The sequence below is a fragment of the Arachis ipaensis genome, chromosome B06, assembly GCF_000816755.2.
Source record: "Arachis ipaensis cultivar K30076 chromosome B06, Araip1.1, whole genome shotgun sequence".
Classification (NCBI taxonomy): domain Eukaryota; kingdom Viridiplantae; phylum Streptophyta; class Magnoliopsida; order Fabales; family Fabaceae; genus Arachis; species Arachis ipaensis.
In genome coordinates, this window is record NC_029790.2 from 1,951,189 (window position 1) to 1,965,954 (window position 14,766).

General features: G+C 31.2%; 2 protein-coding genes across 4 annotated transcripts in view; both read left to right on the top strand.

The window, feature by feature from the left end:
- LOC107645198 (non-specific lipid-transfer protein-like protein At2g13820) overlaps nt 1-517 on the top strand; it is a 2,981-nt gene extending 2,464 nt beyond the window's left edge. Inside the window, exon 3 of the mRNA XM_016349168.2 lies at nt 267-517. Within this exon, the coding sequence (XP_016204654.1) occupies nt 267-427 (161 nt within the window). The 3' untranslated portion in view covers nt 428-517. The remainder of the gene's footprint in view (nt 1-266) is intronic.
- Nucleotides 12,834-14,766, top strand: part of LOC107645194 (F-box/kelch-repeat protein SKIP30) — a 4,046-nt gene continuing 2,113 nt past the window's right edge. For 2 of the 3 annotated variants that reach the window (XM_016349163.2, XM_021103696.1), the window contains exons 1-2: nt 12,834-13,118; nt 13,706-13,754. The gene's annotated coding sequence lies outside the window, so the exon portion shown is untranslated. Of the gene's footprint in view, nt 13,119-13,705; nt 13,756-14,766 lie in introns of all 3 variants that reach the window. The other variant, XM_016349164.2, reaches the window with a different exon arrangement.

Below are 14,766 nucleotides of genomic sequence, written 5' to 3' on the forward strand. Positions count from 1 at the left end.
ATAGAATCAACAAAGTAATTAAATTAATTATTTATGGTATTAAAATCAATAGAATAATTAAATCAATTATTTATGGTATTGGTAAGTAAATCAAAAGACATAAAGTTGATGTGTGACACACTTACGAATGCAAAGGGAAATGTCTTAATCCTTCCATAGATTGCGCTGTGAAAATTTCCAAATTAAAAAAATATTTGAGTCGTTCATTTTGCCTCTAATCGCGAATTAATTAATGGAATTGACCATTTTTTTTTTTTGGCATATAGGGATTGGATCAACAATTATTTCATCAACGAACGGTGGAGTTGGCGGTGGTTCATTTCACTGGAATTCAAGTTCCACAGCTAAATTACCTTCTTTGCTGCTTGTCATGTTTTTCTTTGCAACGACTTTGTCTTTGACTTTCGCCTTCACGACCATTACCTAGACTAAGGTTACCTACGTTAATCTCAATGTAGTATGTAAATTTTCTTAAACCTTATTAATTATTATTATTATTATCTGAATTCTATTCTTAGTTCTTACGCCGTGTAGCTGATTTAATATAGATTGCATAACATATTTGCGAAAAAACGTTTGGCCCTATATATGCCACTACTTTGGAGCCAAGCTAAATTGACCAATAAACTTTTTGAACAATATAATCCAATCTCTTTTTTAAATATCACTATATATGACACTCTGTATATCAAACAAAATGATAGTCTTCTCCCAGCATTAGTTCTATTATAATTTTTAAAATTAATATCACAGAATAAATTAATTCTCCAGAAATTTTTTATTAGAAGTTTTTGTCTCTAACAACTTTTTATTCTTTACAAATTTTTGAAAATTAATTTTTTTTATATAAATTAGATGGATTTCAGCATCTAGTATCCATGATAAATAATTGTTTCCAGATATATCAAGAGCTTTGAATTCAAGATGAGAGAGCTTCGACATAATGAAAATTTGTTACCTGAGTCTTCCTAAAAATTTGATCAAAGTCTCGTGCTGATAACGTGTTGTGAAATAAACAAATAAAGAAGATAAAATAATAAATAGAAGACTCTAGTATTAATATTAGCCAATATAATTAACTCAATATAATAAAAATAATTTATATATATCTACTAATATATGTAGCAACTTATTTGTAAAAGAGAAAAAGAAGAAAACAGTATATAAAGAAAGAGAGAGTGATTTTATTGTTGATTGTATTGTTCCTCAAATTGCTTCTCTATTTAGAGGCATGTGAACTTTATATTTTTAACTTCATTCAATATTGAAAACAAAATCAACCGTTCATATTAATGGGCATCCAATTTGATCTTATCACAACACTTCCCTTTTGATGTCCATTTAAGATTATGCCTCATTAGAATCTTATTAAAGAAAAATTCAATAGAAAAAAAAAACTTTAGTGGAGGAAAAAGAGTATAATATCCTTTGTGATAGGGACTGCCTAATTAAAAACCTTGTCAAGAAAAATCCAATGGGAAAAAACTTGACCAAGGAAAAAAGAGTACAGTCTCCCCCTCTTGTCAACATCATTTAATATCTCGAAATCGGTGCATCCTAATCTGATGTACCAATTTTTCAAAGGAGGATTTTGGAAGTGACTTTATAAATAAGTCTGCCAGATTATCGCTTAAGCAGATCTGTTGAATATCAATTGTCCCTTGATTTTGAAGATCACAAGTGAAGAAGAATTTGGGAGAAATATGCTTTGTTCTATCACCTTTGATGTATCCACCCTTAAGTTGAGCAATGCATATTGTATTATCTTTAAATAGGACAATTGGAGCTATCTTATGATCAATCAGTCCACATGATGACAGAATATATTGGATTAAACTCTTAAGCCAAAAACATTCGCGACTTGCTTCATGTATCGCTAGTATTTCAACATGATTAGAGGATGTTGCTGCAATCGTCTATTTCATGGACCTCCATGATATAGCTGTACCACCATATGTGAACAGATATTCTGTTTGAGATCTCCCTTTATGTGGATCAGACAAGTATCCTGCATCCACATAGCCAACTAGTTGTGACTTGGATCCATATAGATAAAACAATCCCATATCAACCGTTCCATGAAGATATCGAAAGATTTATTTGATTCCATTCCAATATCTTCTGGTTTGAGAGGAACTGTATCTTACTAGTAAATTCACAGCAAATAATATATCAGGTCTTGTATTATTGGCAAGATACATTAGTACTCCGATGGCACTAAGATATGGTACTTCAGGACCAATGATATCTTCATTTTCTTCTTTAGGACGGAATTGATCCTTTTCCACATCCAAAGATCTTACGATCATTGGGGTACTTAATGGATGCGACTTATCCATATAAAATCTCTTCAAGATCTTTTCTGTGCATGTTGTTTGATGAATAAAGATCTCATTTTTTGTATGCTCGATTTGTAGGCCAAGACAAAATTTAGTATTTCCAAGATCTTTCATCTTAAACTCTTCTTTTAGAGTTTTTATAATTGTTGAAATCTCTTCAAGAGTTCCAATGATATTTAAATCATCAACGTACACAGCAATTATAATAAATCCAGATGCAGATTTCTTTATGAAAACACACAGGCAGATATCATCATTCTTGAATCCGTTTTTGGTCAGATACTCAGTAAGACGATTATACCACAATCGTCCAGATTGCTTTAGACCATATAAAGATCTTTGCAATTTGACTGAGTATAACCCGTGTGAATATTCATTTGATGGTTTAGATATCTTTAGTCCTTCAGAGACTTTCATATAGATATCTCGATCTAATGATCCGTATGAATAAGATGTTACCACATCCATTAAATGCATATGTAGTTTATGGTATGCAGATAAACTGACCAAATAACACAATGTTATTGCATCCACTACAAGGAAATATGTTTCTTCATAATCTATACCGGACCTTTGTGAAAAACCTTGTGCCACAAGTCGAGCTTTGTAGCGTACAACTTCATTTTTCTCATTTCGTTTTCCCACAAGTACCCACCTGTATCTAACAGGTTTTACATCTTCTGGTGTACGGACTATAGGTCCAAAGACTTCATGTTTAGCAAGTGAGTCTAACTCAGTTTTCATAGCTTCTTTCCATTTTGGCCAATCATTTCTTCGTCGACATTCTTCAACTGTTCTTGGATCAATATTCTTACTTTCATGCATGATATTTAATGTCACATCATAGGCAAATATTTCATTAACAATTGTCTTATTTCGGTCCTATTTTTCTCCTGTAAAGACATAATTTATTGAGATCTCGTTATTTTTACAATTTTTATGTACCTGAACGTCTTTTGGCATTAAAACTATATCAAAATTTTGGACAACTGCAGGTGTCTCTACTATATCTTTTTTAACAAGAATAGTATTTACCTCTTTTCTTTTTCGAGAATTTTTGTCTTTGGAACCGACATGCCTGCCACGCTTCTGGTGTGAATTTGTTTCAGTGGCTATTTGTCCGACTGGGACATCAATTCAAATTGGGGCATTTTTCGCTGGTATATAAGATTTGGTTATCCTCTTTGTATCGAAAAATGCATCAGGCAATTTATTTGCTATTCTTTGCAAATGTATAAGCTTTTGAACTTCTAGTTCACATTGCCCTAATCGAGGATCTAAATGCATTAAGGATGATGCATTCCAATTAAGTTCTGAAGGTTTTATAAGGCTTAGACAAGGGGTTGAATTTATGACCTTCTTTAACTTTAATAAAATAACCTTTCAAAACAAACTTTTAGTCTGATTCTGTTTGAACTCAGCAGCGAAAAATTTATGAGACAATTTCATTTTGTCTCATGATTATCAGAAAACAGAACAGAGAAGGGAAGAGAGAAGCTGACACCATCATGTATCCTAGTTCAGTTGCCTTGTGCAATGCAACCTACATCCAGTCTCCACTACAACAGTGGTAAAATTTCCATTATAGTTAAAGTATTACATACACCAATTCCACAGGATTGACACAATCCTTTCACTCTCAAATTCTAACCAATCTGATTTGGTTATGCTAATACCTAACTCTTCACTCTTAGTGCTCACCCAACAAAAAAAGGGGTACCTCACTGGTACAAGATACAAGACACTTAACCAACCTAAAGAAATCTGAAATCACTCTAAGCTTTTCACTCAAGTGTTTCTCTCTGCCTCTTTCTACTCTTAGGCTCTTTCAAAAACTCTCTCATTCAGCCTTTTACCTCAAGAAATTACAGAAAAATAAACATTGAAAAGAAAATTACAATCTGTAAAACATGAAGGAGATTGATGCTTCAACAGCCTCTTTGCTATGTGATGAACCAAATTTACTTGCCTCTGATTTAGTTCCTCATTCTGGCGGAATGCTCCTTTGACTAGGAAGCACTGTCCAAGTTAATGAACTTCTTCAGAAAACTCTTCTCAGAACATAAACTTCAAAATACTGGTTCTCTCTCCTTGTCTTCAGAAAAATGAACAAATTTTCTTTTGTATCTCTTTGCATGTTGTTGAGTTGCTCTCTCTTAGGTCAACTCCTTGAGCTGTGTGCTACCAACTTACCACATCACTTTTTCAGTTAATTCCTAAATTAGAAAGTTAAGTCTGACTTTCTCTTACTTGACCGAAAGTCTCAGGGAAGCATTCAAGAACAGTATTTTAATGGCAATCCCACATATGAATCCTTGAGATATTACTTTGTCCCCAAGAAACAAATTTGACCATTGATTTACAGCAGTGGTGAACAGAGATCACTTTCTTCATTTATCTCAATTTAGAGTAGTAGAGAGTTTGAGAAGAAGAGAAGAAAATTAGATATATGCAAAGGAAAATAAATTACCTTTAGCTTGATATGGTTTGATTTTTGGTGATTAGACTTTTATTTTTTGGATTGAGCTTTCTCTTTCTTTCTTCTTTGATGAATGGCTTAGGAACGAAGCTCTCTCTCTCTCTCTCTTAATTGAAGAAAAAAGGTGAACGTTGCTTTAGTGGAAGCAATTTGGAGGGATTGGCTTGAGAGATGAATTCGGGCTTGGGTTGATTTCTTTCTGGTTCAGCCCATTTGAATTTCTTGCTTTGTTTTCTTTGGGATTCCATTGTTTTGACAGCCCACGAGCAGATTCATTTTGTTTCATATTAGGTTGCTGCTATGTTTGCTTATTATGGCCTGCATCACTGAATCAAAAATAATCAACACTAATTGGGTAATTTGCCTAATAAAATAATATTTGTCATCATCAATTAATTTAGTTAATTACTTAACTCAACAAGTTCCTTTTCAGGAAGCTTATTCTCTCTCTCTAATGTTGGAAATTTTGATTCATCAAAATGACAATCCATAATCCGGACTTTAAATACATCTCCAGTTTGTATCTCAAGATACCTCACTATAGAGAGAGAATCATATCCAACATATATCCCCAATTTTTTTTTGGGGTCCCATTTTGGTGCGAGAAGGTGGTGCAATGGGAACATATATCGCACACCTAAATATTCTTAAATGGGAAATATTTGGCTACTGGCCAAAGGCTAATTGCATAGGAGAGAACCGATGGTAACTCGTTAGTCTCAAACAAATAAGTGCTGCGGCATGTAAAGTAACATGCCCCCAAGCTGAAGTTGGGAGATTTGTTCTCATAAGTAAGGGTCTAACAATTAATTGGAGGCGTTTAATAAGTAATTCTTCTAACCCAGCTACTGGATGTTCAACACTTATTCCATTAGCCATACAATAAGCATCAAAAGCTTGAGAAGTAAATTCACCAGCATTATTAAGACGAATTGATTTGATTGGATTTTCTGAAAATTGTGCTTTTAATCGAATAATTTAAGCAAGTAATCTCGCAAACGCCAAGTTGCGAGAAGACAATAAGCACACATGTGACTATCTCAAATATGCGTCTATTAGGACCATAAAATATCTAAAAGATCCACATGGTGGATGAATAGGTCCACATATATCACCTTGAATCCTTTCTAGGAATTCAAGGGATTCAAATCCAATCTTTACTGGTGATGGCCTTAAAATTAAGTTTCTCTAAAAACATGCAGCACAACAAAATTCACTAGATTTAAGAATCTTCTGGTACTTTAGTGAATGTCCATGTGAGTTTTCAATAATTCTCCGCATCATGGTTGTTTCCGGATGACCCAATCGATCATGCCAAGTTATGAATTCATTTGGGTTAGTAAACTTTTGGTTTACAATAGCATGTGATTCAATTGCACTAATTTTAGTGTAATATAACCCAGATGAAAGTGAGGGTAACTTTTCTAATATCACATTTTTATTTAAATCATGAGTTGTGATACATAAGTACTCATGATTTTCCTCATTCATTGTTTCAATATTATATCCATTTCGGCGAATATCTTTAAAATTCAATAAGTTTCTTAGAGACTTGGTAGACAATTGTGCATTATTTATTATGAATTTTGTTTCTCCGGAAAATACAATTATAGCTCTTCTAGAGCATTCTATCACATTGCTTGAGCCAATAATAGTATTAACATATTCTTCTTTTGGACACAATATGGATAAAATATATATCACTTTTGAGAATGGTGTGTGAACTTGCACTATCCGCAAGGCAAACATCTTCACTATATGTCCTTGTCATTCTCTTCAAAGACAAATAATAATAAAATGAATAGAAATATTTACGCAGTAAAATTATTTCCTTAATTGAAAATATATTTTTCTAAGAAGTATAATATATACTAAAAATTTTATTATTATTATCTTGACACATTCAGTAATTTTGAAATTTATAAGTATTTTATTATACATCATATTTAAAATTCAGATGCATAAAAATAAAACTTAACAATAAATTTCTTACGTTATTATTTACATAAATATTTAACAATCTCACATATTAAACTATTCTATCATTGATCAAATGACCAATATTTCCTTCAGGACACTCAAAGAAATCAGATACATCATAATGAATGGTATAATTTTCAGCATCATTTGAAACAAAATTTGTTTCCTTTCCTTTGTCATCCTTTTTCAAAGATGCTTGATAAAGATCGACTAGGTGTCTTGGTGTACGACAGGTACGCGACCAATGACCCTTTTCACCACAACGGAAACATTTATCCTCTGCTGATTTATTTTGCCAATTGTTTGTTTGTTTATCCCACTTCTGGTGAGATCCTTTATTGTGAATATATAATTCTTCTTCCTTCTATAATTTTTCTTGTTACTAAAACCTTGCCATTTATCTCTCTTGGGGGAATGATTTGCCGCATTTGCTTCAGAAAATGGGACGGCGCCAGTTGGGCACGCTTCATGATTTTTTAAGAGCAACTTATTGTTTCCTTCAGCAACAAGAAGACAAGAAATTAACTCAGAATACTTTTTAAATACTTTTTCTTGATACTGCTGCTGCAGGAGTACATTCGAGGCATGGAAGGTCGAGAAAGTTTTCTCTAACATATCATTATCATATATCTTTTTTCCACATAATTTCATTCGTAAGGTAATTCGAAACATTGCTAAATTATATTTATTTATGGATTTAAAATCCTGTAGACGCAAGTGCGTCCATTCATATTGGGCTTGAGGAAGTATTACCGTCTTTTGATGATTGTACCTTTCTTCAAGGTCTTTCCACAGATCTGCAGGATCTTTTAATGTGAGATATTCATTTTTCAATCCTTCGTCAAGATGACGACGAAGGAAAATCATGACCTTGACTTTATTCTTTTGGGATACATTATTTTCAGCCTTAATAGTATCTCCAAGATCCATTAAATCAAGATGAATTTTAGCATCTAGTATCCATGATAAATAGTTATTTTCAGATATATCAAGAGTATTAAATTCAAGACGAGAGAACTTCGACATAAAGAAAATTTATTACCTGAGTCTTCCAAAAATTTGATTAGAGTCTCGTGCTGATAACGTATTGTAAAATAAAAAAACAAGAAAGATAAAATAAATAAATATAAAAAGAAGACTCTAGTATTAATATTAGCCAATATAATTATCTCAATATAATAAAGATAATTTATATATATCTACTAATATATGTAGCAACTTATTTGTAAAAGAGAGAAAGAAAAAAACAGTATATAAAGAAAGAGGGAATGATTTTATTGTTGATTGTATTGTTCCTCAATTACTTCTCTATTTATAGGTCTCTGAAATTTACATTTTTAACTTCATTCAATATTAAAAACAAAATTAACCACCCATATTAATGGACATCCAATTTAATTTTAATACAACAATTTGGACTCTTTTTGTCTCAAGGCAATTGATTCGATATTTATTTGTTCAGATTTTGTCAATAAATAGGGTCAAAACATGATAAAAAAATAATAATTGATAAAAAAAAGTTAAAAAAAAAATGCGCTCTAGATGAGTAAACTATTATTTTTATTCAAAAAGTTTAAAATGTTGATAAATTTATTCAAAAAAATTAAAATTAATTTTATATTTATAAAAAATAGACTTTTGTTAATAAAACAATTCAAACTCTAAAAAATTATTTAAAATTTTTAAACTATCCTCTTTACTTATCTTAACCCACTCTCAATCCTTAATCCTTCATTCCTAATGCTCAAGTTTTCAATCCTTGACCATTAATATAAAAGTCTATCGTCATCCAAATTTCATTCTCAATTACTACTATTGTCATTGCTGTTGTCTATCTCTGCAGTGGACAGGATGAATATGGTGGTGGCTAATCTCACTCGCCATTCCCAAATAGCAACTCTTCTTATATATATTCTCTTCTTCTCATTACACAACGTTCTTTCTCTTCGCCTCAACGGTAGCGATAATGACTCCTTCTGTCATTGTCGTCCTTATTCATCACCATCGTTCCTTTTTTCTTTTTCTCTCATTTTTTCTATTTGGTCTTTATCTCTTTCTATCCTTCGGATATCTCAATATGGCCGTAAATTGCATTGGAGCGTTGAGAAGAATCGAGGTTGAAGAAAGAAAATTGTTTATTTGCATGTTCAGATCGTTTAATCCAAAAGTAGTAATCGTTATTGAGGAAGAAGCAAATTTTAAGAACAATCAAAATGACTTTGTTTAATGATTTGAAGAGTGTATTAAATTTTACTGCGTATACTTCAAGATGTTAGACGAGTTTTTCATTAACGAGTAATGAAAAACTGATGTTGGAGAGGGATTGTTTTAGAAGCATAGTTAGAATTTTGGCTTGTGACGATGATAATGATGAACAAAATAATAATTATCATAATAATGAATAATAGTTTAAAGATTGTTGTGAGAGAAAAGAGAGAAAAACACAGTAATGTAAGAAGTTAACAAAATTTTCAATTTGTAATTTGTTCCCACATGATACTAAGAAGATTTGTGGTTTATTCCAAATGAGGCAAAAGATGAGTTCAATGGCAGTGAATTGGAGGGAGATGAGATAATGGGATGATGGAAGTGGTGGCAACAGAGACAGTAATAGTGGCAACTGAAAACTAAAAGAGTGGTGAGAGAGAATTTGGATGGTGGGACTTTGGAATGAGGGTGATAGTGGTGGTGTGAATTAAAATTAGAATTTAAGATTAGGTTATATAATAAGGTAGTTTGAAAATTTTAAATAATATTTTACGATTTAAATAGATTTTTTAATAAAATCTTATCTTTCATAAATTTAAAGTCAATTTTATTTTTTCATTCATAGATTTGTCAGTATTTTGACCTTTCATGAGTGAAAATGATAATTTATTTGCCGTAAATTGATAAAGAAAATTATGAGAATGGTACAGTTGGATGGAATTTTATAGCGAAAAGAAGAAGAAGAAAAAAGTATGATAAAAAAAATCGAAATTTTAAGTAAAATAAAAAAATAAATTAAATATATAAAACATAATATTATAACAAGATTCAAATCTTAAAATCATAAGTTCTAGTACAAATTTTAGACAATTGATTTGACCTATTTAAAATTATAATATGAAATAAATTTAAAATAAAATAAAAGAGTCGGACTATAATGGTAATATATTTATATTGATATCTCTTTTGTTGCTTTTTTTTTTTCCTTGAAAAAAGTCATATTGACTTCCAATTAAAAATAAAAAAAATTAGCTGTAAAATTGATTTTATCCATTTATGAAATGGTTTAAAAAAATTAAGAAAATATATATTTTTTTAATTAAATTCAAATGGTCCAAAATATTAAGGGACCATCAAATTATGTGCCTTGATGGTTATCGTTGTATTGATAACAATGAGCGAAATGTCATGCTTTCATCCTATGCTTTTCAAATCATTATAGGTTTATCATTTGATTGGCCAAAAAATTTTAATGCGAAAGGATGGTGGGTGTGTATGTCTAAATATGATTTTCATGATGTGATTCCCGCATATATAAAAACCTGAAATTTGTTGGAGTAAAGAGTTTTCTTAATGTAAGAACTAAAAACACGAATTAACAGCAGCAGAGTTAATAGATTTTTTGTTTCTAGTATAATTACTTAATTACATTTCGTTTCTAACAATTTCTCATTTTTCATATTTTTGTATAAAAACATTTTGATCCATTTTTTCCATCTATTAAATGTTAGAATATAATTATGATCAATTATGATCAATTAGTATTGTTTAGTATATGTGAGTATTATTATAAGAGATTACGTCTTTATTATTATGATTTTTTTAGTACCTATAAATACCATTTTATATTGTATTATTCTAAACAACTTGAATAGACAACTACAACACATTCAATAATATACAAATCATTTCTCGTGTTTAATCTCTTGTTTCTAACATGGTATCAGAACCATGATATCCTCCTGGAAGAGGATAGATTGTTTTCCTTGCGATGAAATCGCCGTAGTTTTTGTATTTTTTTCTATGCCATTTTTCTTTCCCTTTTGTCACTCTTTTGATGGTTTTTCACCTCAGCGACTAGCCTATTTTCTCTGTCTTGTTTTTTTTAAGTCGTATGATCAAACACCATTGTCACCCGCGGCATGAAGAAATCATATAGTTTTCGCTCTCCTTCGACAGTTCTGTCTGCGTTCTCTCGTGGCAGTTCCGTCTGTGCTTCCTTCAGACGTTTTATCAATTTATGCAATTTTTTTAGTTGTTTTAAATAAGTTTCAAACTCAATTTGTCACTTGAGTTTGAGGAGGGATATTATAATATAATTAGGATCAATTAGGATTAATTAGTATTGTTTAGTATATCTGAATATTTATTATAAGAGATTACGTTTTTATTATTACGATTCTTTTAGTACTTATAAATACCCTTTTATATTGTATCATTCTAAACAACTTGAATAGACAACTACAACACACTCAATAATATACAAATATTTTTTCTAATTTAATCTCTTATTTCTAACATTAAAAAAACAAGAAGTCGTTCATTTTCAACATTTTTATTTTTATTTGTGTCGATGAGTGTTGATTTTCATTAGCTTCTAAATTTTTTAGAAGTATATTTTATAATTTATACAAAAGAAAAGTAAGAGAGAAAAATCTAATCCGTGGTCCGTACGAAACCGAGAGTCAAGATCCAAATTAGCCAGCTAAGGTTGAATGGGTCAGTGTCATATAATTTTGTTTTTGTTCAACTGATTTTTATTTTCTGATTAAAACTGATTTTCATTTTCTGAATTAAGAAGAAAATATAAAAGAGAGAAAAAAAAAAGGAATTTAGAATATGCGAAGATGTATTCTTCTCTCTATTGACAAGTGAGGAGGCTGCCCGGGCACGCAACCCAACCCAAAACCCCCCATGCAATTTGCAAATTCAACATTTTAATTTTTAACTTTTAGATACAATTTTACATTATCAATAAATCTAAACTAAATTCTCAAATAATTTTGTTAACAAAATATTCGACAATTTTACTTTAGCCAGTAAATTATTCTTTTTTTTTTCTTATACGCAAACTCTTCTTATGAGACCCCTCTCATTTTTTCAATTATTATCTATGATAAAACGAAAAATATTAAACATATTGTGTATTATTTTAATTAATTTTTATTTTGACAAATAAGTTTGCTTACCAGTAAAACAATCTCTAAGTTTAATTTATCTGCATTAGAAGGAAGTCTTATAAATGCAATGATGAATTAAACTTATTGTGTATTATAATTTAGCATTTTTCATCAAATTTTCTTATGAATTATAAATCTTTTAATGAAATTGGATGAACTATTGAAAAAATCTAGGAACACAATATAAGCTAATTCAAGCTAATTCTTTATATTTCTAATTTTAAAATTTGAAAAATTAAGATAGTAGAAAATAATTTTTTTTCTTTTTAATAAGAGAAAATGACAAATAGATTCCTGATCTTTTGCCTCACGGACATTTTCGTCCCTAACTATTGAAAAATACTTTTAAGTTCCTGACCCTTTACAAAATTTGGACAAATCAGTCCCTGACGGAGGCATTTGGACGGATCGGTCCCTGATGGAGGTATTTGGACGGAGGGACTGATCCGTCCAAATTTTGTGAAGGTCAGGAATTTAAAAGTATTTTTCAATAGTCAGGGACGAAAATGTCCGCAGGACAAAAGGTTAGGGACCTATTTGTCCTTTTCTCTTTTAATAACAAATCTCCTATTTTTCAACTATTTAATTCTAGTTGGCTATTCTCTTTGTTATTTTCCAGCGGAACCGAATAAATAACTAGTAATTTGTAAATGGTAAAAATTCAAGTGGAATCAATTTTATATAAAGTTGATAATTGAAAATTGTTAGATAAAAATTTAGTCAAATTAATTAAATTATTAATTATTTTCAATTATCAATTTTACTTAAAATTAACAGCACTGAATTTTCAACTTTGTAAAATTCAACTTTGTAAATACCTAAGTTAAAAAATAAATAGTGTGCTATAAGAATTAAGAAATTAGTGAGATGGAGAATGGAGGAAGGGATTTGGCAAGTAAAGAGCAGCATAGCGTAGAGCATTGATTCACATTGATTGATAATTGCATTGGCCTCTCTGTCACTGGGGTTTCATTCATTCATCAAATGCAATGCAATTTGTATAATCATTCATGTAACCAACCATAACTCATCGTTGCCGTTTCCATAGCCTCGCTCGCACCCAATTCCTTACCCTCTCTTCTCTCTTCTCTCTTCATATTCCCCTCTTTGTTTCTCTCCGTACACTCGATTCCGTTCCTTCTTCGCTGTTAGGTAAATTTTCCTTCTCTCCTTCTCTCTCTACTATCTTTCCCTTTCTCGTTTTCAATTTTTCTTCGAATCTTTACCCTCACAAGATGCTTAATTTATGCGTTTTTCTTTTCTTTCTCATTTTCACTTGATCGATTACCCCTTACTTAATACTGTTCCTCAATTTCAACTCAGTTTCCCCTTTACCACTTCACAATCCTTCTTCTACTTGTATTCCTTTGTTCAAATTAATTAAGAATTGTAGTACTTACAAATGTTAGGGCTGGAATCCTAATTTGAATTCCATCAGCTGTCTTGTGTTCTACTGCTTTTGCATGTCAAAGGTTTTTACTTTCTTTTCAGTTTTGTTTTGGGAGGAAAGAGGCGCGTTTGGGGTGAATGCATTTTCGGAAAATTTCAGTTCACGGGTTTTGGTTTTGGATCATGTTTTAGAAAAACCGTGGGAAGCACTATTGGCAAAGCTAGTGCATTTTCCTCATCTTGTGAATTCAGATGATGATCATATTTGCTTCCGTTTCTCGCTTTTCCTTTTACATTTACCCATGGATGTATTTATTTTATTTATTTCTCTCTTTATTGTCTTGTTACAGATCAATCATCGATATCCTCTTTGCCATTGACTTTGCTTTGGAACATCAGGTATATTGCATTATGTGGCTGGATTTATGCCATTCGTAGTTCCCTATTAAACATTGTGCTTTAATTTGTGCCTGATTAGAAAATGGGTGTGTGGTATGAATATTACTCTTTTGCAATTTCAGTGACTTAGGCGTCTCTGACCTAGTTCTTCCATTCGTGGCTGATTTATCAGTTGTTTTCGCCTTTTATTTTCTCTTAGAGTTGGACATTCGGTACTCAAAGTTTTAAGAGATGAATATAATCATAATCCCTGACTTTTAATTTTGGAGCAAGTGCATTGGCTGTGTCCAGTTCAAGTTAATGCAGCGTAGAGAGGACCTATTTATAGGAATGGGAATGTAACTGGTCTGTTTATAAGTTATAACCCATCCATACTCCATAATCTCATATATTAAGTTGCCTCCCCTCTGCTGGGGCCAAGGTTCACCACAATGTCAATATTGAAAAAATGAAGTTGGAAGTTAAAACACATGTCAGAGTCCAGTAACAGATGGTTATTAAGCCATTAAGCTAGCTCTTTTTTTGTGTCCTTCATATTAGAACTATCAACATAAATTGCTAGGTTGCACTATTGTGCTTCTCAAGTTCATTTCCTTTAAAATCTTGAATAGCCTCTGATTGTTGTTATTCATTTGTCTAGAATGAATTAATGTCCCTAATATTAGATGTGTAAGTGTAAACCATTTAAACTTTGAGGGTTGGGTGGGTTGATTTAAACACTTAAGTACTTAACTTATGCTTTTTTATGCTTTTTTAAAGGCTGAGCAATCAAGCAAGGGTTGGGTGGGTTGATTTAAACACTTAACTCATGCTTTTTTTAAAGGCTGAGCAATCAAGCAGCAACTTTAATCTGCTTGCTAATTTTTTATGTTTTTTTATTTTTTTGGAGAGAATGAGACAGAAAGAACTTTCTGCAAATCATATGCAATCTCAGTTATACAATGGTGGTAGGCAAACACATAAAATGCAAGCTGTTAACTGAAAAGTATTGTAGAACATCCCAACATGGGGC